Source organism: Berghia stephanieae, chromosome 3 (assembly GCF_034508935.2).
Source record: "Berghia stephanieae isolate SIO BIC M18660-M18661 chromosome 3, UCSD_Bste_1.3, whole genome shotgun sequence".
NCBI lineage: Eukaryota > Metazoa > Mollusca > Gastropoda > Nudibranchia > Aeolidiidae > Berghia > Berghia stephanieae.
The window spans coordinates 91,171,845-91,186,844 of record NC_088362.1 but is presented as its reverse complement, the minus strand read 5'-3'; the positions used below and the strand labels follow the sequence as shown (position 1 = coordinate 91,186,844).

At 35.6% G+C, this 15,000-nt stretch overlaps 1 protein-coding gene across 3 annotated transcripts in view; it reads left to right on the top strand.

The window, feature by feature from the left end:
- The window catches only part of LOC144968810 (beta-1,4-N-acetylgalactosaminyltransferase bre-4-like), a 91,978-nt gene that overhangs the window by 61,628 nt on the left and 15,350 nt on the right, over window positions 1-15,000 (top strand). The window contains exons 2-3 of one of the 3 annotated variants that reach the window (XM_078907517.1): window positions 5,782-5,905; window positions 14,360-14,899. In XM_078907517.1, the coding sequence (XP_078763643.1) occupies window positions 14,473-14,899 (427 nt within the window). In that variant the 5' untranslated portion in view covers window positions 5,782-5,905; window positions 14,360-14,472. Of the gene's footprint in view, window positions 1-5,781; window positions 5,906-10,952; window positions 11,079-14,359; window positions 14,900-15,000 lie in introns of those variants that run through there. The other 2 variants (XM_078907516.1, XM_078907518.1) reach the window with 2 other exon arrangements.

The following is a 15,000-nucleotide window of genomic DNA, read 5'->3' as shown; positions in this document are numbered from 1 at the left end:
AAAAAAGAAGAAAAGAGATCTAAGACGCAAATTTAAATGGAATGTTTATTTACAGATGGAGGAATGACTTTGACGCCACCCTATTTGCATCACTTTGTAACAAGTGCTTTTGTTATAAGTGCGTTCTACTGTACCCGCTTTTCAAACAGTGAAAATAATCAAACACAGACATGAGCTGAGAAGATTTTTGGGCACAAACGTGTCAAAAAGGTGGGCCTCAACAAGACGTTCTTCAAATTAGCAACGAAGGGATTTTATTCCACACTCTCATTGGAAAACACTATCATTTCTTAGTAAATATGTAATCGTTGAATTATGCTTTGAAAGCGTTGAATAAACATTTTATAGGTGTGAAATAACGTGCAAAAGACAGCTGATTGGCAATTATAAATAATCTTTTGGTGCGCATGAATACAAATCCAACGTTTTTATTTTTGGATCAAATTATTATTCAAGCAGGAGAAAGATACAAATGATGGTGAATAGAAGTACCAATACCATACCATTTGGTTACAAATTATCTTATAATCTTACTTGGAGGGGGAGAATAAACTTATCCTTTCCTTTATTTGTATCTATTAAACTCATTATATTTTTATCGTGCTGTGACACACACTCTCGAGCTCGTTGTGTTTTTAAATAAATACAAAGAGAAAAAAGAATCGTATATTTTCACCCGACATCTTGAAAGAGGACAATTATTTTATTAGTAACTCCATTCATTATTGATAAAAATGTTCTGTAATCTTTTCTTTAATGGAAATTTTATACGGACTTTTGCGGGTTTAAGTTGTCTTATTGGGCGCATCACTCTGTACGGGCATGTCCTGAAAGACAACGTTTCAACTTTTTAAAAATAGGAGACTTTTCTTCATTTTTAATGGATCTAATGATTAAAAAATGTCCTCTTTCAAAATTTAAGAGTGGAGATCATTTAGCCAAGACAAGAGTTGAGAAAATCAGTTTGTCGCTGTTTTTGAGGGGTGTCTTTTTAGGGACACATCTCCACAATACAAATACAACATATCTACACAAGATGAAAAAAACCTATGTATTACTTTTCAGTCAAATACAGTCCGAGAAAGTTCTTACGTTGACATTTATAAATAGCGAAAATAAAAATATACTATAGACATATGTAAAGCTTAGTAAATAAACAGAACGCGAAACTAATAGATGTCTTGGGAGGCCTTCCAAAAGCTCCTACATCCCCAGTATTTTGTTTATATAATGTTCAATTACGGGATTTAAAAAAAAGTCTTCCTCCTACTAGAACATTATATTTTTAAAAAGAATACTGGGGATGTAGGAGCTTTCGGATACTTCCATATGTCTTTAAAACTTACAAACGGGTTTTGTAACTCATCATGCTTTTATTAAAATGTAAACCGGAAGTACGATTTTATTTTGTTAAACAGGATAATCACAAATTTCACAATTAGCAATTTGGGCTCTAGGGTAATTTTCATTTTGCGATTTCGTGTATTTTGCCTTTACCACCCACCGTCACACGAGAGTAGAGCCCATTTCCCGCCAGAGATCTGTTGTTCCCAGTTTTTGCCGATGCCGTTTAGATCTGTGAATTATTCAAAGTCCTTTGTGGCAAAGGAAATAATTACCAATACAAGATATAAATCTATCTAGATAATTGCCTTAATTCTCAAAGATAAGCTTAAATGCATCTGCTATCCTGATTATCAAGCCATCAGAGCCATTGTTCATATCAGTTTTCTTTTGCCACAAAAAATACAGGTGTAATGTTTATGATTGAGTACCTAGTGGATGGGTTTGTAAATTTTGATGCGTAAGAGAAATCGGACAAGATTTATGGTTTGAGCTAACTACAGTATTTAGATAGTGGCTAAGCAGATACTTGCTCCTTTGGCAAGATGTCTTTGGTTTGGTTAGACCTTCTGGGTCTCCATCTTTAACTTTGATATGGACAGCTTGCAGTTATAGGCTAAAAAATTTAAAGGTTTATTTTAGGCAATTTGCCAGTATCTAGACATAATATATTAACTCAGATGGTCCAATTGAAAACTAAAAACAAAGAAAGGTCAATACCATAGCAATGTTGATGAACAGCATTTGTAAGATATTTGCAAACGAGACCAACATAAATACAGTGGAGTCTTGATAAAACGAAAACTGCGGGACAGAAAGAATGTTTGACTTTAAACAGAATTGATTCCTTCCATTATCAATGGGACACACAGAGATAAAGAACATAATATTTTGGTTCAATAAGAGGTGTTGACTTTAAGCAGACGTTTACTTTAAGAGTGTTGACTTTAATGTATTGCGTTGCCCCAAAAGAACGAGAGCATCTAATAGTAGATTATACCAATTGGAAATTCACGGTACAGCAAGTCCCTGCAGAAAGAGGTGTCCAACTAGGGGTGGAGAGAGAGCGAACACAACTTTACCCACAGGGACCTACCACTCTACATTGATATTATAAATAATTAAATAAATGAATGAAAGAATGAAGAAATAAATAAATGACACCAATAACGGTGACGAATGCCTAGTTCCTTCCCGAGGTGTGCTATGTAGTCATTCGGTGCACGGTAGGCTTGTGCTTTGTAAAGGACAGGCTGGTGATTCAGTTTCGTAAAGTGGTGGTTTTAGATGTTAAATGGCGCACTTTCAAATCATTTCACAATGATTATGGTACAAACAAAAAATATATGGCAGTCAATTGGTATAGGGCCAATTGCTGCAATACAAGTGGATCAATGGTGCCCGAGAAACAGGAAGACAAGAGTAAGACAAGCAGTCACCAGCAGCAAATCTACCCTTATGCCGATCAGCTAGGACCGCCGCACAAAGACTACATACAGCAAATAACCATATCCAAAACGGGAATACTCTCTTCTCCACTTTCGCAGGTAAGACCATCATGTTGGTAACAATCGCTGAAACATAGGAAGGTCGTTCAACGAAACCAACCTATGAAGATGTCGATATTGAGCAAAAGCACTAAGAAACTCCTTTCTAAATCAATTATTTTAAGAGCTAGAGACACTGACATCTAAACTTTGACCATTAGACATCGGTTGCTATCTGTTGGAATAGCAGCGCAAAGGCCTTTATTGACCGAGTTGCACAGAACGAACCGTTTCAAGTACGTAAACATCTTCGGTGATCCAATGAACAAATGGCAAATGTTTTGTTCACCAAAGAGTCAAACTCGAAACTGATTCTGCTGTCAGACACATTTTTGTTACAGGAAATATGATGAACGTTTTCAGCAAGAAATTATCATTCAGGCCAGAAACAGGAAATGGTTCTGCGATAGTTTAGAGTGTGATCATTAGAGGCTAAAAGACATCCCTCGTGCTCGTGAGAATAGATGGCAGGCTGTCATCAAATAATTACACTTAGGATACATTAACTCACTGTTCTAAGACAATGAAAAGGCAACAGTTTTAATACATGACAATGCACCATCGTACAGGGCTCGAATTACGCAAGGCTTTTTATATTTAAAAAAAAAAGGGGGGGGGCGAAGTGGCCGAGTGGTTAAGGCATTGTACTGTAGCCCGGAAGTATCGAGTTCGAGCCCCGCTTCAGGCACTTTCGTTTTTTCCCTTGGGCTAGATTATTAAGCCTCAATTTTCTCACTCGGACAACATGGGTGATTCCTATTGACATCAGACGCCTTGTTTGATAAAATTATCTATATTCCTTCGTGAAATGCCGAGGCGACGATATCGTATGATGTCGTGGCGGAAGAGCATAATTTTTTTTTCTAATTAAAAAAATAATCATTTTAGGCTAGGGTGTGGTCGTCAGTCAGTTCTGATATGAATCCAATCAAGAACATGTGTGTCCCAGACATCTGTCGATTTGTTTTTATCGCGGATTCTATGACGTCATTCCTTCACTTTATTTTCGTTGCCTGCTTGTTTTTCTAATCTCTTATGGCCAAAGTTATTATTCTACACCGTCGTCGGTAAGCATTGTCACGTGTCATTGGTTGTTATGCCACGTCATCATCTTGAGTATTTGCCCTCTTTTCACTCTGACCTCCTCTCCTGAGTCCCCGAACTCTTTAAGGATGTAAACTTAAATATCCAAATCAGATCTACTCATATTAATCTTTAGTTGTTAATTCATCTGATCATTGTTGATCTTTAGTTATTATGTTCCGTCTATCATTTCATCATAGTAATTGATACTTTCTCGTTCATCATGAATAGATCCAGTACCTTACTGTTAAATTCTGTTTTTCGTAAGTTGATAATTTTCCCCTTCGTAATTTAAAAAAAAAAACAACTCTCAAAGCCTTCCTCATCCTGTATCTCATAGATATTAGGGTCTAGCCGGTTTTATTTTTTATCTAACTTCTTTCTACTAGTGAGGACCAGGGTTTGGGACAATGACGCCAATCAGTTTGGTTACATATAGGGAATAAGATTAGCGGAAAAGTAGCGTCCCTTGATTGGACGTCACCCATAGTCTGTGACGTCACCGGCGGAAAAGTTATAGAGCAGTAAAGTTAGGTGCCCCAAACGTAAACAATAACAAGTTGCTAGTGATTTCCGTTAGGGACCGGAATAATTTACGCACAATATAGGTCTCCCAATTTTGTAGTTTGAGTTGTAGGCAATACACTTTCAGTATTGAAAATATGTTTACATAAAATCTAACAGTTGCAGAAATAATAATATAAGGCTAAATTATTATGAAAATCAGGCTCCGAATAATTCTCGTTTTGTTCACACCAGCGCAATAATTTGCTCTGGTCTAAAAATAGAAAGACTGTAACTTTTGATAAATTTTAGAAAATTTTACCTTTTGTTCCATAAAATATCCATATCTAGACATTATTTGATGCATGATCGAGTATTTATGAATATGTGTTTCTTTTGCCACCTAACAGCCAAATTTTAAAGGTTATTTTTTTCTATTATTTACATTGGAACGTGAGCTGTCAAGACAGGAACATGTGGTTTGCCACGTGCTTCTCGACCTTTGTTTACGTTTGGGGCACCTAACTTTACTGCTCTATTAGAGAGAGAACGTCATGTTAGTTGTGCGCATGCGTCTCTCTAATAACTTTTCCGCCGGTGACGTCACAGACTATGGGTGACGTCCAATCACGGGACGCTACTCTTCCGCTAATCTCAATCCCTATAGAACAGTAAAGGAAGGTGCCCCAAACGTAAACAAGGTCTAGAAGCACGTGGCAGACCACATGTTCCTGTCTTGACAGCTCACGTTCCAATGTAAATAATAGAAAAAAATAACCTTTAAAATGTGGCTGTTAGGTGGCAAAAGAAACACATATTCACAAATACTCGATCATGCATCAAATAATGTCTAGATATGGATATTTTATGGAACAAAAGGTAAAATTTATCAAAAGTTACAGTCTATCTATTTTTAGACCAGAGCAAATTATTGCGCTGGTGTGAACAAAACGAGAATTATTCGGAGCCTGATTTTCATAATAATTTAGCCTTATATTATTATTTCTGCAACTGTTAGATTTTATGTAAACATATTTTCAATACTGAAAGTGTATTGCCTACAATTCAAACTACAAAGTTGGGAGACCTATATTGTGCGTAAATTATTCCGGTCCCTAACGGAAATCACAAGCAACTTGTTATTGTTTACGTTTGGGGCACCTAATTTTACTGATCTATAGATGAAAGATGCGTTCTTTTGGAAATTGATCACCCATTTTTCCTTAAAATTATGTGGAAATCGTGCGCACCATATTCCAGCGTCTAGATTAAAGAGTAAAACTTTTATTTGTTTCCAAAATAGGTGATGACATCTATGATAATTTGAGCGTCCACTTCTTGCAGTGTCACAAAAAGCAAAAGAAGCCTTTGAAGGAACGTGATAAGATTTTAGCTACTGCTAGGAAGCTTGGCCCAGATTTCTGGAGGTAAAACATATAGAGAGGAACATGCTATTGAGATTGGAAGAAGATTTGTTATTAATCAGGAGAGAAAGAATCAAAAACAGATTGGCAAAATGAATAAATCAGCTAGCATCGTGAAGGCAGTGAAGAAAAGGTGGTGGTCCCATATGTTTATAGCTGTGATGTTGATTGCTTATCAGTTGTAGATTGAATGAGCAGAGAGTTTCTAAAGATTAAGGAAACTATTAAGAACGACATTCGATATCAGAAGTTAGTCATGAAGAGAGAGAAAAAGAATTGGCACTCTTGATGAAGCAATTGAAATTTTGAAGGGTGTTTTGATTCTTGATTAGTTTGTATCATTGCTTTGTCATCTTTGCGATACTATTGATGTTGAGCAAACTTGCAAAATTTAGCGATCGTAGCAAGTGCTGACTTATGAATATTAAATATTGGTATTCTATAGAGTCATGAGCGTATATGCTTCTCTATGCTGCTGGCACCGTGTTTAAGTATCATTTAAGCATGGTTTTGCTGGATTTGAGGCGCTCTTTCATTTATTTATTTTTTATTTTTATGGTTGAAATTTTAATCAATTTATACATTTTTAAGAAGACGTATTGTTTTCAAACAATTATCTCTATGTTGCATTAATACTTATTTATTGATCAATAATTAAAATTATGGCATTAATTCCTTGTGTATTATATAATTACTTGATTTTTAATTATTTTTATTAATTTTACTTTTTTTTTCATTTTACCTCTCTTTGCGAAAATTGGGTTTTTTCATTTTTGATCTAATAAATGGAGTATTTTGAGTACTTCTATGCTCTTTAAAAATTGTTATTATCTTATGGTTACTTGGCTTTATGTAGCTGTTGTAAGCTCATAGGGTGATTGCCTTTTTATGTGGGTCTCTGAAAATGGCACTTCAGGCAATTACGCAGTTACGTCGTTTACCGATGTTTTCAAATTAGCACAACGTTCTTCAAAATTGTCCCAAAAACATAGTTTTGGTATCATTGTTATAGGGATGAAAAGATCTGGTCAGTAGAGCATAGAACTTTGACTTCCGTTTATTTTTAAATTTTAGTACGTATTGAACTCCTATTACGTCAAGTTGGGACATCAAGACAAAATGCACAGAATCCGCCAAGAATGGGCACTCAAATAATTAAATCCAACAAAACCATCAATCAAACAAAAACACCTAAATACAACGAGGAGTTTATGATATAAAAGAACAACAACATCAAAAAAACAACAAAACACTTCAACTTGACGTGTCCGCTCAGTAAACGACCCAAGCCGATGTCAGAGTAAAGTAAAGTAGTTTTACTCCTGGACAAAGACAAGGGTCAAAGTGAACGAGGAAAACAAATGTTAGGAGGAAAGAAAACACAGGAAGAGGATATCCTCGATTGGAATTAATTGGAAATTGATCGTCCCCACTTAAAATTTAATTTTCAAATCAAAATGTGTTCAAAAACACCCAAAGTAACAAAACGACACAAATTAAGAGAATGCATTTGACACCTTGTTTTAGCTTCCCCGATCTCTGAATGAATATTTTAAAAACAGCATTGAACTTCTGGTATGAGACTACTGTATCTTGTGGTCTTGGCGTATTCTTTTGATAATATTTAAATAACCCCTTACAAAGTAATGTCGTAGACTAGAAAGTTGAATGGTCATACATAATTTTCCATGTGCAAGACATAACTAAGGGGCGCCATCAGTAATAAAAGCATTATCACGAATACAATCCACGAGTTGTCTCCTATGAAAAATAACCCGGCCAAACAAAGTGTGAGGCAATTATTCCTCACCCCCCCCCCCCCCCCCCCCCCTCCCCGGCTATCTTGCATTTGATGGTGTAGCCAATTGACATGCAAAACAATTCTTTATTTACAGCGTCATTAACTGCTTGTCTCATTCCGCAAAACCATGTGTGTTTTTTTTCTCTCATTAATAATAATGTATTATTTTGTCCTTGATGAGTGCGCGAGGTCTATATATAGCACGTTTTACCATTGCATTTGGAGGAACAATTTTATAATACCATCATCTGTGATTGAAAGCTCATCTTGGCATTGTTTCAGTGTTAAACTGGTTTGTTTGTCATCATTGGAAATGTTGTTTTCATTTTTATGCCAGTGGTTATTTTGAACTGATTTGATTATTGCCAGTAGTGTTTCGTCAGAATGTGTCTCGTGGTTTATTTCCTCCAATGTCTTTGCTTTTGGTATAGTATTGTCAACAATGTATTTGATGTATTCTTCTGCTACGTTTCAGTCATCTATTAATGGTCTAACGGTTGGATGTCAACTCAATGGGTTACCGTTCCCGGGTTTATCAACTACATTCACAGCATCCGAGTGTGTTATCATTATCCAGCGTTCAATTCTGGAAGGAAGCTTAGTTTTTGGATTACCAAAAAAGTGTTACTAGCGGTTTGTGATTTGTGAAGATTGTAGATATGGTGATAGAGATAAATATGGAAACATTCACACGCCCAAGTAACAGCTAATATCTCTCTCTCTCTCTCTCTCTCTCTCTCTCTCTCTCTCTCTCTCTCTCTCTCTCTCTCTCTCTCTCTCTCTCTCGTTCTGTTTGTGAATGTTGCTGTTGCTGTTCAGTTTCGGTAAGTTATCATCTTACAAATTGAACAATTTTGGAATCACTGTGGTCGTTTGTTTGTGTTAGTATGCCTGGAATACCAACGGGACTCGCATCTACATAGATTTCAATATTTTCATAGGATCGATATTAAAGACTTGTTGTTTCTTGCAGTCTCTTCTTTATTTCTGATAGCACTCTTTCATTTTTTTTCTGTCCATGAAAGTGTATATTTGTTTTGAGTGAGTTTACGCAGTTTATATGTGACGGTGGCTTAGTCTTAGATAGTTTAGCCTACCAAGGAGACTTCGGACCGCAGACGTCGATTTTGGTGATGGCATATCCATAATCGCTTTGATTTTGTTGGGACTCGGTTTTATACCGTCTTTACTGAAAGTGTGTCCAAGAAATCCAATGTTTGTTTTCCTGCATTGACATTTCTCTTTATTCAGGGTAAGGTTCTTCTCTTTGAGTCTGTTAAATACATTTTGAAGATAGTGGTCGTGTTCTTCTTGCGATTTTCGGAAAACTAAGATATCGTCGCTGACAATTACTGTTCCAGATAATCTATTTAGTGATTGAAATTTCTGATGCATTGTTGATTCCGAAACTTAATCGGTTACATCTGTATAGGCCTTCTTGAGTAGCAAAGGTTGTAATGATTCTGGATTCTGGGTCAAGCTCCAACTGATTATAACCTTGATTTAAATGCAGCTTTGAAAATCAAGCAGCTCCTGATAGCACGGTAACAATCAACATCAACACAGTAAAACATAGATTATGGACCATTACAAATAAATCTCTGCTTTATCTGTAAAGCATGGTAACTGTTTCACAAACAAGGATCACCCACAAAATGATAGCTTATAGTTTGATTCCCGTTTCAGTCAATCAACGTTTTGGAGAAAACAAAGCACTAGTACAACCTACAATCTCTCTTCCCACCTCAACCCTTTTTTTCTCATTCTTCATCTTTCAATCGCAATCTCCCCCCACCCCCCTCACCCCCTCCTCACCCCCCCCCCCCCCCCAAAAACCTTATAAGCTAGTTTTAAGTTTCATGGTGTAACCTCGTCTGGTTTTAGTTTTACTTACTTTATTGTTCTTCTTTTACATATTAATATAATGAAAAATAACCAAACTCTAACCTCTTTCAATCAGTCAAATCAATCAGTCATTCAACCATGTGGGAAAGCGATATAATGTGGTATAAAACAAAGCAAATATCAATCTACCGCCCCCCCCCCCCCTCCTCCTGTCCACAAGATCTTAAGTTACAATGTCTATCTCTTTTTATCTCTTCCTTCTCTATGTTTTCATCTCTCTTTCTCTCTCTCTCTCTCTCTCTCTCTCTCTCTCTCTCTCTCTCTCTCTCTCTCTCTCTCTTTCCTTCCCTTGCATATTATTTCCCATGCCATGGTGCACAGTACTCAATTTTCCTACATTAACATTCTTTTCTTTATATCTCCCTCTTCTATAATTTCATCTCTTATTTCTCTCTCTCTCTCTCTCTCTCTCTCTCTCTCTCTCTCTCTCTCTCTCTCTCTCTCTCTCTCTCTCTCTCTCTCTCTCTCTCTCTTCCTTCTCCTGTCTCTCTTTCTCTTCCTCTCTTTCCCTCTCTTTCACTCTTTCTCTCTCTCCTCTCTCTCTCTCTCTCTCTCTCTCTCTCTCTCTCTCTCTCTCTCTCTCTCTCTCTCTCTCTCTCCCTCCCCCTTCCCTTGTAGATTATTTCACATGTCACGTACACGTGTCTATATATATATATATATATATATATATATATATATATATATATAATATATATATATATATATATACTACATGTCGAGCACTTTTCGTACCATATTTGTATCAAACACGATTCAATATATATATATATATATATATATATATATATATATATATATATATATATATATATATATATATATATGTGTGTGTATATATATAGGAATGATGCTGGGAACTGGTCAAACTACGTTTCAAATCTAAACCCCCAACCCCCCCCCCTCCCCCCCGCTTCCCCTCCCCTTTTTAGGTCTTTTATTGATCGCATTATGTCACATTGGAGATTCACCATCTTATTTGTAAGCCAAGTGTGAAGGTCGACGTGTAATTAATTGCATCTATGATAACCCAAATCATGATGGGCTCTTTGTTATAATGTACTTTTTTTTTTTAATGACACAAAATACTGTCCATTACAGTGTTAAACTAGGCCCATAATGGCGTTCGGTGAAGGTAATATCGGAAAATCTTAATAATACATAGAGCTGTTTAACGAAATAATATGTTCACATTAGAGCCTGGTTTTTCCTTATGTTTATGATATACTCACAAGAATAATGATTATTGGCTGATTGATTTTCTTTTAATCCCCGGCTGTGATCCACCATTTCCTCGCCTGTTATCCACCTTTATTAAAAAGGCTTATGTACGCCTCCTGTATTGAAAATAAACGGAAGACAGGCTGTCACCAGTAACTAGAATTGTAAACCTTGGTTTCAGTTGTCATAACGTATCCATTATTATCGTGGCCACAGTGTATTATGCAGTGCATTCATTTCTTTAGTCGGGTGAGTTTAAAAATATGTTTTATGCTTTCTTGTGCCGACTTTTTCCCCTCCTTAACTGTTTTTATTATTTTATTTTTTTACTTCTAGATCCCTCTTTTCCATTATGGTTCTTGAGACCAGATGATTATAATGTTAAGACAAAAGTTTGACAGTAAAAATAAAAGATGACTATTAGCAATACTTATGACATTATCAACACTCTAAAAGTAAAGAATTTTTTTTTATTTTGAAAAATGAATTGAAACATAAAGAAAGGGACTATTTCCCCCCTTCCCCTTCCCCTTCCCCACCCCAATACACACACACTTTACACCAGGGGCGTGGCTATATTGGTTATTTGGTGCCTTGCACCGTTTCCATCTTTTAAAATGGATTACAGCATTAAAAAAATATAAAACTAAGAAATGGTATATACCGCCTCATTTCAGTAAGTCTTTTTGGTATATATATTTTTTCTTTCTTTTGTATTTACAATAAATATTATAGCATGTTTAAGTAATTTTCTTCTGATTCTGGCACCACCTTATACGATAAGCATGCCACGCCACTGCTTTACACTATTCCCCAAACTCCGAATCCAGAAATGGAGAAGCGACGCATTTCTCCTGGCCCTTAGGCCTATACGCGTATTATTATATTGTCATCATTAGTGTTATCATTGTTACCACTACTTTTAGTTTTACCTTGTTTTGTTGATTTCATTTACAAGTTTCTCTCCTGCACGTTGTCTTCAAATCTTGTGAATTATTGGCTAAAGTCTAAAAATAAATAAATTGAAATTGAACATGTTTAAAAACCGAGTTGTATCGAGGTAACTGCTATGGTTATTGATGAAATGGGGGCAAAATTTAGTGGAAGAGAGATAAATCGAACATCGCATTTAATGAGTTCGTAAAATTTAATAGTGTCGTTGCTCCCTTATAGTTTAGACTAGCCAGAATGAAGACTTGGCGGAGTGGGGGTGGAGGGGGTTGGGAGTTGAGGGAGAGTGGAGAGTATTGGCAGTTTATTTTGAATAGTGATAATTATTTAGAAAACAAATAAACAAGCAACAAGAAAAACAAACAAGCAACATGATATATATCAGCGATCTGGACTAAGTGTTCCGTATTGGACAGCTCTGTGCATAATTATTGCGACAATGTTATACAAGCAGGGACAGGAGCTTTATATTATAATATCTTGCATTTTTGTTATCTGGTCAAATATCTCACGGTTTAGTCTTCTCATTTCAATGCGTCTAGGGTCGAGTGTATTGCAACTTGTTTACTACATTTTCCAAAATATGGAGTGTGTGTGTATGTGTCTGTATGTGTTTGTCCCTGTGTGTGTTTATGTCTACAGTTGTGAACCTGTGTACGTGTTTATGTGTGTTTTGTTTTGAAGTTTTTTAATTTTTTTTTTTTTTTTTTTTTTTTTTTTTTTTTTTTTTTTGGTGTTTTCTCACATATTTATAGAGCGACCATTTAACACAACTTCAGTTTTATACTTTTCTTTCTTGCTTCCTCTTTTTTCTTTGTACAGGAACACCTTTAGTCTTTATCAATTCTAAAGTATTTTTGTATGTATGTTGTGTGGAAGGAAGGACACTCGTCTTATGCACTGGAAAGTCCAGGAATCGAGACCTGCTCTGATCGGTGCATTGTTGAGTCCTTGTAAAAATCTCTTAAATCTCATCGTACTCGTGTGTAAAATGAGTTAACAGCATTGTCTCGGTCGGGAAAAAATGTAATATCGCCAAATATTTTATAGATAGTTCGAAGATGACGTCACTCAGGCCTTTTTTATTGTTTTTGCCATCCGCGTTTGTGAGTTGTTTTCACTAAACTATATTAACCAGACTATAAAAGTTCATGGTTACACAGAGTGTGTGTGTTGGTCCGTTATACTTCCGGATGGCAATGTTGTGAACTCCTTGGCCAAGCGCATTCTATCTATAGGTGTCGATCTCTTCCTAGATGTTAAGTGCTCCTGTTAGCTAGGGATCTCTTGTTAAGCGCTTTGATCACTATTAGTGGACATTGCTCTATATAAATGCTTTAGTATTTCATTTAATGTCTTGCTCTAGTTTCAACTTTAATTATTCCTCCTTCTCATAACGAAAGTTGACAGTCACCTCTACTTGGTTTACCAAATTATACGTCCCACTTATGGAACAACTTATTTGTTTAGTATCAAGTTTCTTAGCAATGTCCATGCCTTTAAAGTACGTACCATAATCTTTTCTTACCTTTGTCTTTGGGAATGCACATCGACCGCACAGTCTGAACGAGTCAGATGTTTTGGTTGTTTGTTTTTACAATTTTTTTCAAATTTTTATTTTTTTATTTGTTTATTGCTATTTAATTAATTAATTTTTTGGAGGAGAAGAAGAAGAAGAGGACGAAGAAGAAGAAGAAGACAAATCTATATAGAGTTTTTGTTCGCTGCACGTTGTAGATGTCTGCATATCATTATGTTATATCGATGAACAGTTGATTTAACCTCTGAAGTAGCGTTTTTGTCAATTCGCTGATCTAACCTCTGATGTCAACTTCAGAGATAAGCACGCCCTCTTATTCTTTAGTCTCCAGATGATCAAACCTCTAATGTTAGTTCAGAGCTTTGATCATCTGGTTTTGATTTCATTAGGTAGACGGAGAAGTACTGCGCTATCCTCTTTCAAGCAATCAAAGTACGTCATATTAAATTATGTATAGTGAGTTTTCGTGGGTTAGAAAGAATGACTGTGATTTTAACTACAAAATAAATACTTCAATTTACTGTTAACAGGGTTGTATTGACATTGGAATCTATAATTTTGAGCATCCATAAATATCACAGATGCTAAATTGTCAATTTGCGGCTGAAATTCAAGCCCATTATCTCCCGGTTATGCTTTATGTCAGATTTTTAATAAGTGGCGCGTTTTTTTTTTTTCTTTTTCTCAGCTGTCCCTCAATGCACCGCTTCAATAATAAGAATAAGAATAATAATAATAATAATAATAATAATAATAATAATAATAATAATAATAATAATAATATAATAATAATAATAATAATAATAATAATAATAATAATAATAATAATAATAATAATAATAATAATAATAATAATAATAATAATAATAATAATAATAAAATTAATAAAATTAATAATAATAATAATAATTATTATTATTATTATCATCATCATCATCATCATCATCATCATCATCATCATCATCATCACCATCATCAATTATTTTGTGAGTTTTTTTTGTTTTTTCTCTCTCTCTCATCTTGCTTACCACCAAATCAGAGAGGATTAACCACAATCACTGCCACAAATGCTTCTGCAGCTGCTCTTGTCACTGTAAAGAGTCCACTTGACAGATATCCGTCTCTGACGCCGACTGTTGACAACCAGACGGGATGTTGATTCGCAGCACCAAGTTAAGGTTCTTCTACGCGTTTAACGTCGTCATCCTATTTTGCATCATTAATTTTTGCATCTACCGCTTTCTCGCCTTCCCAAAATCCAACACAACCCCCGCCACCAATGCTAACTCAAAGTCTTCTGTCAACATTATACGGGGCAATGGGGTTACAGGGGAAGGATCTCAGTCGTTATTGACGGCCAACAAAGACACCATTAAAGGAAACGAGCCTAAAGGAAATCCCTCGTTGGATTTGAAATTCAAGCAGCAAACCTTCAAGGCAACATTGGCTTCATCAAAGTCGTTAAAATCAAATAGCGGCAATGCTACTGAAGCCGTCGGCCAGAAGCTAGAGGAGGCTAATGAAAAGGGTCAAAATACAAGTATACTTCAGACCTGCCCTCTTATTCCGACTAAATTGAGTGAGATCACATTTTAATATATGTTTTGATAAAGTTTCTTTCTTTTCTTCTTCTTCTTCTCTTTCTTTCTTCTCTTCTTCTTCTTCTTCTTCTTCTTTTTC